Raw genomic sequence first — 12,000 nt, 5'->3', positions numbered from 1 at the left:
CTGGGCTGCTGTGGATGATGGGTTCTGCTTCGTGGTCAACCGTGGTGCCGGTTGCCACTGGTGTGTATGTTGGAGGATCAAAAAAGGTAGGGTCCAAGGTGCGTTGCTCAGGATAGTCCGCGAATCTGAGTTTGATTTGGTCCAAGTGTTTCCGGTGAATGAGTCCATTTGAAAGTTTGACCCAAAACACCCTGCTCCCCTCTTTGGCCACGACAGTGCTGGGAAGCCACTTGGGACCTTGTCCATAATTTAATACAAATACAGAATCATTGATTTCAATCTCGCCTGACACATTTGCGCTATCATGGTATGCACTTTGTTGAAGCCACCTGCTCTCTACCTGTTCATGTAGATCAGGGTGAACTAACGAGAGCCTTGTCTTAAGTGCTCTTTTCATGAGCAGTTCAGCAGGTGGGATCCCAGTGAGTGAGTGTGGTCTCGTGCGGTAGCTAAGCAGGACTCGGGATAGGCGAGTCTGCAGTGAGCCTTCAGTTACCCTCTTCAAGCCTTGCTTGATGGTTTGCACTGCTCTCTCTAGAAACATAGAAACATAGAAAATAGGTGCAGGAGTGGGCCATTCGGCTCTTCGAGCCTGCACCGCCATTCAATGAGTTCATGGCTGAACATGCAACTTCAGTACCCCATTCCTGCTTTCTCACCATACCCCTTGATTCCCCTAGTAGTAAGGACTTCATCTAACTCCTTTTTGAATATATTTAGTGAATTGGCCTCAACAACTTTCTGTGGTAGAGAATTCCACAGGTTCACCACTCTCTGGGTGAAGAAATTCCTCCTCATCTCGGTCCTAAATGGCTTCCCCCTTATCCTTAGACTGTGTCCCCTGGTTCTGGACTTCCCCAACATTGGGAACATTCTTCCTGCATCTAACCTGTCTAACCCCGTCAGAATTTTAAACATTTCTATGAGGTCCCCTCTCATTCTTCTGAACTCCAGTGAATACAAGCCCAGTTGATCCAGTCTTTCTTGATAGGTCAGTCCCGCCATCCCGGGAATCAGTCTGGTGAACCTTCGCTGCACGCCCTCAATAGCAAGAATGTCCTTCCTCAGGTTAGGAGACCAAAACTGTACACAGTACTCCAGGTGTGGCCTGACCAAGGACCTGTACAACTGTAGCAACACCTTCCTGCCCCTGTACTCAAATCCCCTCGCAATGAAGGCCAACATGCCATTTGCTTTCTTAACCGCCTGCTGTAACTGCATGCCAACCTTCAATGACTGATGTACCATGACACCCAGGTCTCTTTGCACCTCCTCTTTTCCGAATCTGTCACCATTCAGATAATAGTCTGTCTCTCTGTTTTTACCACCAAAGTGGATAACCTCACATTTATCCACATTATACTTCATCTGCCATGCATTTGCCCACTCACCTAACCTATCCAAGTCGCTCTGCAGCCTCATAGCATCCTCCTCGCAGCTCACACTGCCACCCAACTTAGTGTCATCTGCAAATTTGGAGATACTACATTTAATCCCCTCGTCGAAATCATTAATGTACAGTGTAAACAGCTGAGGCCCCAGCACAGAACCTTGCGGTACCCCACTAGTCACTGCCTGCCATTCTGAAAAGTACCCATTTACTCCGGCTCTTTGCTTCCTGTCTGACAACCAGTTCTCAATCCATGTCAGCACACTACCCCCAATCCCATGTGCTTTAACTTTGCACATTAATCTCTTGTGTGGGACCTTGTCGAAAGCCTTCTGAAAGTCCAAATATACCACATCAACTGGTTCTCCCTTGTCCACTCTACTGGAAACATCCTCAAAAAATTCCAGAAGATTTGTCAAACATGATTTCCCTTTCACAAATCCATGCTGACTTGGACCTATCATATCACCTCTTTCCAAATGCACTGCTATGACATCCTTAATAATTGATTCCATCATTTTACCCACTACCGATGTCAGGCTGACCGGTCTATAATTCCCTGTTTTCTCTCTCCCTCCTTTTTTAAAAAGTGGGGTTACATTGGCTACCCTCCACTCCATAGGAACTGATCCAGAGTCAATGGAATGTTGGAAAATGACTGTCAATGCATCCATTATTTCCAAGGCCACCTCCTTAAGTACTCTGGGATGCAGTCCATCAGGCCCTGGGGATTTATCGGCCTTCAATCCCATCAATTTCCCCAACACAATTTCCCGACTAATAAGGATTTCCCTCAGTTCCTCCTCCTTACTAGACCCTCCGACCCCTTTTATATCCGGAAGGTTGTTTGTGTCCTCCTCAGTGAATACCGAACCAAAGTACTTGTTCAATTGGTCCGCCATTTCTTTGTTCCCCGTTATGACTTCCCCTGATTCTGACTGCAGGGGACCTACGTTTGTCTTTACTAACCTTTTTCTCTTTACATATCTATAGAAACTTTTGCAATCCGTCTTAATGTTCCCTGCAAGCTTCTTCTCGTACTCCATTTTCCCTGCCCTAATCAAACCCTTTGTCCTCCTCTGCTGAGTTCTAAATTTCTCCCAGTCCCCGGGTTCGCTGCTATTTCTGGCCAATTTGTATGCCACTTCCTTGGCTTTAATACTATCCCTGATTTCCCTTGATAGCCACGGTTGAGCCACCTTCCCTTTTTTATTTTTACGCCAGACAGGAATGTACAATTGTTGTAGTTCATCCATGCGGTCTCTAAATGTCTGCCATTGCCCAACCACAGTCAACCCCTTCAGTATCATTCGCCAATCTATCCTAGCCAATTCACGCCTCATACCTTCAAAGTTACCCTTCTTTAAGTTCTGGACCATGGTCTCTGAATTAACTGTTTCATTCTCCATCCTAATGCAGAATTCCACCATATTATGGTCACTCTTCCCCAAGGGGCCTCGCACAACGAGATTGCTAATTAATCCTCTCTCATTACACAACACCCAGTCTAAGATGGCCTCCCCCCTAGTTGGTTCCTCGACATATTGGTCTAAAAAACCATCCCTTATGCACTCCAGGAAATCCTCCTCCACCGTATTGCTTCCAGTTTGGTTAACCCAATCTATGTGCATATTAAAGTCACCCATTATAACTGCTGCACCTTTATTGCACGCACCCCTAATTTCATGTTTGATGCCCTCCCCAACATCACTACTACTGTTTGGAGGTCTGTACACAACTCCCACTAACGTTTTTTGCCCTTTGGTATTCTGCAGCTCTACCCATATAGATTCCACATCATCCAAGCTAATGTCCTTTCGAACTATTGCCTTAATTTCCTCCTTAACCAGCAATGCTACCCCACCTCCTTTTCCTTTTATTCTATCTTCCCTGAATGTTGAAAAACCCTGGATGTTGAGTTCCCAGCCCTGATCATCCTGGAGCCACGTCTCCGTAATCCCAATCACATCATATTTGTTAACATCTATTTGCACAGTTAATTCATCCACCTTATTGCGGATACTCCTTGCATTAAGACACAAAGCCTTCAGGCTTGTTTTTTTAACACCCTTTGTCCTTTTAGAATTTTGCTGTACAGTGGCCATTTTTGTTCTTTGCCTTGGGTTTCTCTGCCCTCCACTTTTCCTCATCTCCTTTCTGTCTTTTGCTTTTGCCTCCTTTTTGTTTCCCTCTGTCTCCCTGCATTGGTTCCCATCCCCCTGCCATATTAGTTTAAATCCTCCCCAACAGCACTAGCAAACACTCCCCCTAGGACATTGGTTCCGGTCCTGCCCAGGTGCAGACCGTCCGGTTTGTACTGGTCCCACCTCCCCCAGAACCGGTTCCAATGCCCCAGGAATTTGAATCCCTCCCTGCTGCACCACTGCTCAAGCCACGTATTCATCTGCGCTATCCTGCGATTCCTTCTCTGACTATCACGTGGCACTGGTAGCAATCCCGAGATTACTACTTTTGAGGTCCTACTTGAGGTTCTACCTGAACATTGGACGCTGGTTTAAATGAGGCAGATGTGACATGTTTGATCCCGTTACGGGTCATGAATTCTTTGAACTCAGCACTGGTAAAACATGGCCCGTTGTCGCTCACCAGGACATCGGGTAAACCGTGTGTGGCAAACATGGCCCACAGGCTTTCAGTAGTGGCAGCGGACGTGCTAGCCGACATTATCTCACATTCAATCCACTTGGAGTACGCGTCTACAACCACAAGAACATTTTAACCAACAACAGGCCTGCATAGTCAACGCGTACCCTAGACCACGGTTTGGAGGGCCAAGACCATAAACTTAGCAGCGTCTCCCTGGGTACATTGCTTAGCTGCGAGCATGTGTTACATCTGTGAACGTAGGATTCCAAGTCCGCATCGATACCGGGCCACCACACGTGGGATCTGGCTATCGCTTTCATCATTACGATCCCTGGGTGGGTACTGTGGAGTTCACTGATGAAGGTGCCTCTGCTCTTCTTGGGGACCACTACTCGATTGCCCCACGGAAGGCAGTCTGCCTGTACAGTCATTTCAGTTTTGCAGCTTTATCTCTTCCTGCATTTCCACTGGGGCACTGGACCAGCTCCCGTGAAGCACACAGCTTTTGATTAGAGATAATAAGGGGTCCTGACTTGTCCAGGTTTTGATCTGCCGGGCAGTGACGGGTGATTGCTCACTCTCAAATGCTTCCATAACCATGGCTAGATCTGCGGGCTGCGCCATTTCTTTGCAGCCAGTCTAGCTCGATCTCTACCCTTTCTCTCATCATGTACGGTAATGCTCTCGCCTTGTGATGGATGGGTTGCGCCCCCGGAATTAGGTGGAACTGCACTTTTGCTCCTTGGAATTTTCCAATGCCTGGTTCGAACAGCGAAGGAAATTTGTTTGAGACCTGGGCACACGAAGTGTCGCCAACGGGTGATAGCTCGGACGTCGTCCCAGTTCCAGCGTATCTTTCCCAGCCAGCTCCTGCTGAGCAGCGTGGGACCATCGCCCGGTACCACCCAGAGTGGTAGCTTGTGCACCGCTCCATCGTAGGAGACCTTTATGGTAGCACTGCCGATTACAGGAATCAGTTCTTTCATGTAAATTCTTAGCTTTGTGTGAACTGGAGTTAAGACTGGCCTTGAGGCCTTGTTGCACCACAACCTTTCGAAAGTCTTTTTGCCCATGATGGACTGGCTCGCGCCCGTGTCCAGCTCCACTGACACCGGGAGTCCACTTAATTCAACATTCAGCATTATCGAGGGACAATTTGTGGTGAATGTGTGCACCCCATGTACCTCTGCCTCCTCTATCTGAGGCTCTGGTTCATCGTGATCCTCCGTGCATCTGTCCTCCTCTGCAACAGGGTGGTTTTCAGGTTTAACAGGCTTAGCAGCTCTCCTGCACACTCGTTGGAGGTATCCCATTGTTCCACAGCCCTTGCAAACGTACTCTTTGAATCGACATGAATGGAAACGATGATCACCCCCGCAGCGCCAACAAGGTGTTAATGGCCTTGCATTCATCACCCTTGATGGTGGACTCTGAGACATCTGTGGACGTGCAGGTATGTGTGACTTGCTCTGTGTATTACGATTCGAAAACAACATCACTTTGTTCACAGTACTTGTAGCAGCACTTGTGTGCTGAGAGATTTGCTTCGTATTGTCACTGGTGGCAATGAATGCCTGGGCTATCGCTATGGCCTTACTCAAGGTTGGGGTCTCTACAGTCAAAAGTTTGCGAAGTATGACTTTGTGGCCAATGCCAAGTACGCAAAAGTCTCTGAGCATGTGCTCCAAATGTCCTTCAAATTCGCAATGTTCTGCAAGGCGTCTTAGCTCGGCGACATAACTCGCCACTTCCTGGCCTTCAGACCTTTTGTAGGTGTAGAACCGGTACCTCGCCATCAGAATGCTTTCCTTCGGGTTCAAATGCTCTCAGACCAGTGTGCACAAATCGTTGTACGTGTTCTCCGCGGGTTTCGCTGGAGTGATCAGATTCTTCATGAGGCCATACGTTGGTGCCCCACAGACGGTGAGGAGGATCACTCTATGTTTGGCAGCGCTCTCTTCCCCATCTAGCTCGTTGGCCACGAAGTATTGGTCGAGTCGCTCCACAAAAGTTTCCCAATCATCTCCCTCCGAGAATTTCTCCAGGATGCCCACTGTTCTCTGCATCTTTGGGATCTGTATCTTGTCGCCAGTTGTTGTGTATGGAGAAAGAGTCAGACTGAACACTGTGAGCTCAAAGTAAAGTGTGACCTTAGTCTTTTATTGCAGGTCTCCAGAGTGCCTCTCCAACCTGTGAAGCCTCCTTAAATACCTGTGCTTCCAAGGGATTATGGGATCCCTTGGGACTCCAGGGGATGAGCCCTCTGGTGGCTGTACAGACTAAATACAAGTCCACAACTAAATACAAGTCCACATATATAACAGTTATTGCTTTGCTCAGGTTTGGTGTTTCAGCAGTCAATAGTTTGCGAAGGATAACCTCATGGCCAATGCCAAGCACAAAAAAGTCTCTTAACATTTGCTCCAGGAATCCATCAAATTCGCAATGTTCTGCAAGATGCCTTAGTTCGGCGACGTAGCTCGCCACTTCCTGGCCTTCAAACCGTTGACATGTGTAAAATCGATACCTTGCCATCAGAACGCTCTCCTTCGGATTTAGGTGCTCCCAGACCAGCGTACACAATTCTTCAGACGATTTGGTTGTTGGTTTCACCGGAGGAAGAAGATTCTTCATGAGGCCATAGGTTGTTGCCCCGCAGACAGTGAGGAGGATCGCCCTTCGTTTGGCAGTGTTCCCATCCCCTTCCAGCTCGTTGGCCACGAAGTATTGGTCAAGTCGCTCCACGAAGACCTCCCAATCATCCCCTTCTGAGAATTTCTCCAGGATACCAACAGTTCTCTGCATTTTTGCGTGATGGTTCGTTATATCGCCGGCAGTTGTTATGTCCTTAATAAAGTAAAGTGATTGAGTGCTGTAGACGTAAGTGTGACCGTAGTCTCTTTATTCTAACTCCAGAGTGCTGCTTATATACAGTGCTCCCAAGGGATGCTGGGATCCCTTGGGACTCCAACCGATATGCCCTCTGGTGACGGTAGAATGCTGGTTACATGGGTTGCATACATAACATTAATGACTTAGACTTGGGTGTACAGGGCACAATTTCACAATCTACAGATGACACAAAACTTGAAAGTACAGTGAACAGTGAGGAGGATTGTGACAGACTTCAAGAGGACATAGACAGGCTGGTGGAATGGGTGGACACGTGGCAGATGAAATTTAACGCAGACAAATGTGAAGTGATACATTTTGGTAGGAAGGATGAGGAGAGGCAATATAAACTAAGGGGTACAATCCTAAAGTGGGTGCATGAACAGAGAGACCTGGGGGTATATGGGCACAAATCGTTGAAGGTGGCAGGGCAGGTTGAGAAAGTTGTTAAAAAAAAGCGTATGGGATCCTGGGATCCATAAATAGAGGCACAGAGTACATAAGCGTGGAAATTATAATGAACCTGTATAAAACAGTGGTTCGGCCTCAACTGGAGTACTGTGTCCAATTCTGGGCACCACACTTTAGGAAGAATGTGAAGGCCTTAGAGAGGGTGCAGAAAAGATTTATGAAAATGTTTCCAGGGCTGAGGCACTCCAGTTACGGGGATAGACTGGAGAAGCTGGGGTTGTTCTCCTTGGAGCAGAGAAGATTGAGAGGAAATTTGATCGAGGTGTTCAAAATCATGAGGGGTCTAGACAGGGTAGATCGAGAGAAACTGTTCTCATTGCGGAAGGGTTGAGACCCAGAGGACACAGATTTAAGGTGATTGGCAAAAGAACCAAAGGCGACATGAGGATAAACCTTTTTACGCAGCGAGTGGTTAGGATCTGGAATGCACTGCCTGAGAGGGTGGTGGAGGCAGACTCAATCACGGCTTTTAAAAGAGAGTTTTAAAAGTACCGGAACATTTTATTTTGCAGGGCTACAGGGAAAGGGCGGGGAGTGGGACTAGCTGAGGTGTTCTTGCAGAGAGCCGGCACGGGCTCGACCGGTCGAATGGCCACCTTCCATGCTGTAACCATTCTATGATCCTTCTAAGATGTTATGCCCATAACTGTACACAGAGAGGTGGGAATACATGTAAAGGTGAGTGATGGGGGTACTGGTAAAGGTGAGAGGTGAGAATACAGTTAAAGGTGAGAGATGGGGGTACAGGTAAAGGTGAGAGATGGGGATACTGGTAAAGATGAGAGATGGGGGTACAGGTAAAGGTGAGAGATGGGAGTACAGGTAAAGGTGAGAGATGGGGGTACAGGTAAAGGTGAGAGATGGGGGTACAGGTAAAGGTGACAGGTGGGAATACTGGTAAAGGTGAGAGATGGGGATACAGGTAAAGGTGAGAGATGGGGTACAGGTAAAGGTGAGAGATGGGGGTACAGGTAAAGGTGACAGGTGGGAATACTGGTAAAGGTGAGAGATGGGGATACAGGTAAAGGTGAGAGATGGGGTACAGGTAAAGGTGAGAGATGGGGTAAAGGTAAAGGTGAGAGATGGGGTACAGGTAAAGGTGAGAGATGGGGTAAAGGTGAGAGATGGTGTACAGGTAAAGGTGAGAGATGGGATACAGGTAAAGGTGAGAGATGAGGTACAGGTAAAGGTGAGAGATGGGGTACAGGTAAAGCTGAGAGATGGGGTACAGGTAAAGGTGGGAGATGGGAGTACAGGTAAAGGTGAGAGATGGGGTACAGGTAAATGTGAGAGATGAGGTACAGGTAAAGGTGAGAGATGGGGTACAGGTAAAGGTGAGAGATGGGGTAAAGGTAAAGGTGAGAGATGGGGTACAGGTAAAGGTGAGAGATGGGGTAAAGGTGAGAGATGGGGTACAGGTAAAGGTGAGAGATGGGATACAGGTAAAGGTGAGAGATGAGGTACAGGTAAAGGTGAGAGATGGGGTACAGGTAAAGGTGAGAGATGGGGTACAGGTAAAGGTGAGAGATGGGGTACAGGTAAAGGTGGGAGATGGGGTACAGGTAAAGGTGAGAGATGGGGTACAGGTAAAGGTGGGAGATGGGAGTACAGGTAAAGGTGGCAGATGGGAGTACAGGTAAAGGTGAGAGATGAGGTACAGGTAAAGGTGAGAGATGGGGTACAGGTAAAGGTGAGACTTAGTCCCGGCCAGCCCACTGGGGCAGTGATAATGGAGACTTGCAGGACACAATGGAATTCTGTGCTCTTCAGTTATCAGTGTAAAAAGCAGATGGGAGAGTCCTCTATCTTTGCACAAACGGGGAAATAATGAGTGGTGGGGATCTAACCAAACAGTTCACTTGGGCTCCGTGTGTCTGAACTGTCCCCTTGCTCTGTCTGCAGGAGGAAGCCACTACCTACTGTTCGATGAAATTTCACACGTGCTTCACGAGAGTGGGCACGATGTGAACATGTTGGTGCAGATCGGCACCCCTAGAATCAAAGGTAGGTGTAGTTCCGCACGCACCATTGTCCTGACATGGCATTGCACAGCTCCAGGACAAATCATCCGTCGATGTCTCGGACTTCTCCAAAGCCTTTGGAATGGTGCAGCTTACACCAAAATAAGTTACCAGGATCTTCCAGCAAGGCTCAGCTCCCAGAGAGTTTCACTCCTCTCAAATCTTTCTTTCTGGCTCATAAGATAAGAACACAAGAAATAGGAGCAGGAGTAGGCCATACAGCCCCTCGAGCCTGCTCCGCCATTTACTACGATCATGGCTGATCCGATCATGGACTCAGGTCCACTTCCCTGCCCGCTCCCCATAACCCCTTATTCCCTATCGGTTAAGAAACTGTCTATCTCTGTCTTAAATGTATTCAATGTCCCGGCTTCCACAGCTCTCTGAGGCAGCAAATTCCACAGATTTACAACCCTCTGAGAGAGAAAAATGTCTCCTCATCTCAGTTTTAAATGGGCGGCCCCTTATTTTAAAATTATGCCCCCTTGTTCTCGTCTCCCCGATCAGTGGAAACATCCTCTCTGCATCCACCTTGTCAAGCCCCCTCATAATCTTATACGTTTTGATAAGATCGCCTCTCATTCTTCTGATTTCCAATGAGTAGAGGCCCAACCTACTCAACCTTTCCTCATAAGTCAATCCCCTCATCCCCGGAATCAACCGAGTGAACCTTCTCTGAACTGCCTCCAAAGCAAGTATATCCAAAACTACGCAATATTCCAGGTGTGACCTCACCAATACCCTGTGCAGTTGTAGCAGGACTTCTCTGCTTTTATACTCCATCCCCCTTTGCAATAAAGGCCAACATTCCATTGGCCTTCCTGATCACTTGCTGTACCTGCATACTATCCTTTTGTGTTTCACAAGAACCCGTGGGTCTCGCTGTATTGCAGCACTGTGCAATTTTTCTCCATTTAAATTATAATTTTATTTTCTATTATTTCTGCCAAAGTGGATAATCTCAAACTTTCCCACATTTTACTCCATCTGCCAAATGTTTGCCCACTCACTTAGCCTATCTATATTCCTTTGCAGATTTTTTGTGTCCTCCTCACAATTTGCTTTCCCACCCATCTTTGTATCATCAACAAACTTGGCTACATTACACTCGGTCCCTTCATCCAAGTCATAAATATAAATTGTAAATAGTTGGGATCCCAGCACTGATCCCTGTGGTACCCCACTAGTCACTGTTTCCCAACCGGAAAATTACCCATTTATCCTGACTCTCTGTTTTCTGTTAGTTAGCCAATCCTCTATCCACGCTAATATATTACCCGCAATCCCGTGAGCTTTTATCTTGTGCAGTAACCTTTTGTGTGGTACCTTGTCAAATGCCTTCTGGAAATCCAAATACACCACATCCACTGGTTCCCCCTTATTCACCCTGTTCGTTACATCCTCAAAGAGCTCCAGCAACTTTGTCAAACATGATTTCCCTTTCATAAAACCATGCTGACTCTGCTTGATGGTATCACGCTTTTCCAAATGTCCCATTTGTAACTATTTGTGGCGTCAACTCATCTATTTTGTTCCGAATTTTGTTGCGAAATATGTTTTTTTAGTTCTGTTTTAAATCTGTTCAGAGACTGAATTCCAAGTCATAAGTCAACATCTTCACTGAGGTGTACGAAAGCATGGGCCTTACACTAAACATCCGTCAGACAAAGGTCCTCCACCAACCTGACTCCGCCACACTGCATTACCCCCTAGTCATCAAGATCCATGGCGCGGCCCTGGACAACGAGGACTACTTTCCATACCTCGGGAGCCTCTTATCAACAAGGCGAGATTCAACACCGCCTCCAGTGCGCCAGTGTAGCCTTCGGCTGCCTGAGGAAGAGATTGTTCGAAGATCAGGCCCTCAAACCTTCCACCATGCTCATGGTCTACAGGGCTGTAATGATACCCGCCCTCCTGTATGGCTCAGAGACGTGGACCATATATAGTAGACACCTCAAATCGCCGGAGAAATACCACCAGCGATGTCTCCGCAAGATCCTGCAAATCCCCTGGGAGGACAGGCACACCAACATTTGCGTCCTCGACCAGGCCAACATCCCCAGCATTGAAGCACTGACCACACTTGATCAGCTCCGCTGGGCAGGCCACATAGTTTGCATGCCAGACACAAGACCCAAAGCAAGCGCTCTACTCGGAACTCCTTCACGGCAAGCGAGCCCAAGGTGGGCAGAGGAAACTTTTCAAGGACACCCTCAAAGCCTCCCTGATAAAATGTCCACCAATACCTGGGAATCCCTGGCCAAAGACTGCCCTAAGTGGAGGAAGTGCATCTGGGAGGGCGCTGAACACCTCGAGTTTCATTGCCGAGAGCATGCAGAAATCAAACGCAGGCAGCGGAAGGAGCGTGCAGCAAACCAGTCCCACCCAACCTTTCCTTCAGTGACAGTCTGTCCCGTCTGTGACAGGGACTGTGGTTCTCGTATTGAACTGTTTAGTCACCTAAGGGCTCATTTTTCGAGTGATAGCAAGTCTTCCTCGAATCCGAGGGACTGTCAATGATGGTTACAAATGCTGTACACATTCAGATAAAGAGCGTTTCAAACTATTTTTTTCCTGCTTTGACCCCACTTTCTGATACATTTAATGTTTATACAT

At 47.6% G+C, this 12,000-nt stretch overlaps 1 protein-coding gene across 2 annotated transcripts in view; it reads left to right on the top strand.

The window, feature by feature from the left end:
* The window catches only part of LOC139274824 (UDP-glucuronosyltransferase 3A1-like), a 92,037-nt gene that overhangs the window by 46,362 nt on the left and 33,675 nt on the right, over window positions 1-12,000 (top strand). For both annotated transcript variants that reach the window (XM_070891632.1, XM_070891555.1), the window contains exon 3: window positions 9,263-9,364. In XM_070891632.1, coding sequence (XP_070747733.1) covers window positions 9,263-9,364 — 102 coding nt within the window. The remainder of the gene's footprint in view (window positions 1-9,262; window positions 9,365-12,000) is intronic.

This window comes from Pristiophorus japonicus, chromosome 1, assembly GCF_044704955.1.
Source record: "Pristiophorus japonicus isolate sPriJap1 chromosome 1, sPriJap1.hap1, whole genome shotgun sequence".
Classification (NCBI taxonomy): domain Eukaryota; kingdom Metazoa; phylum Chordata; class Chondrichthyes; family Pristiophoridae; genus Pristiophorus; species Pristiophorus japonicus.
Note: the sequence above shows the minus strand (reverse complement) of the source record. Positions and strands in the feature narration are given on the sequence as shown.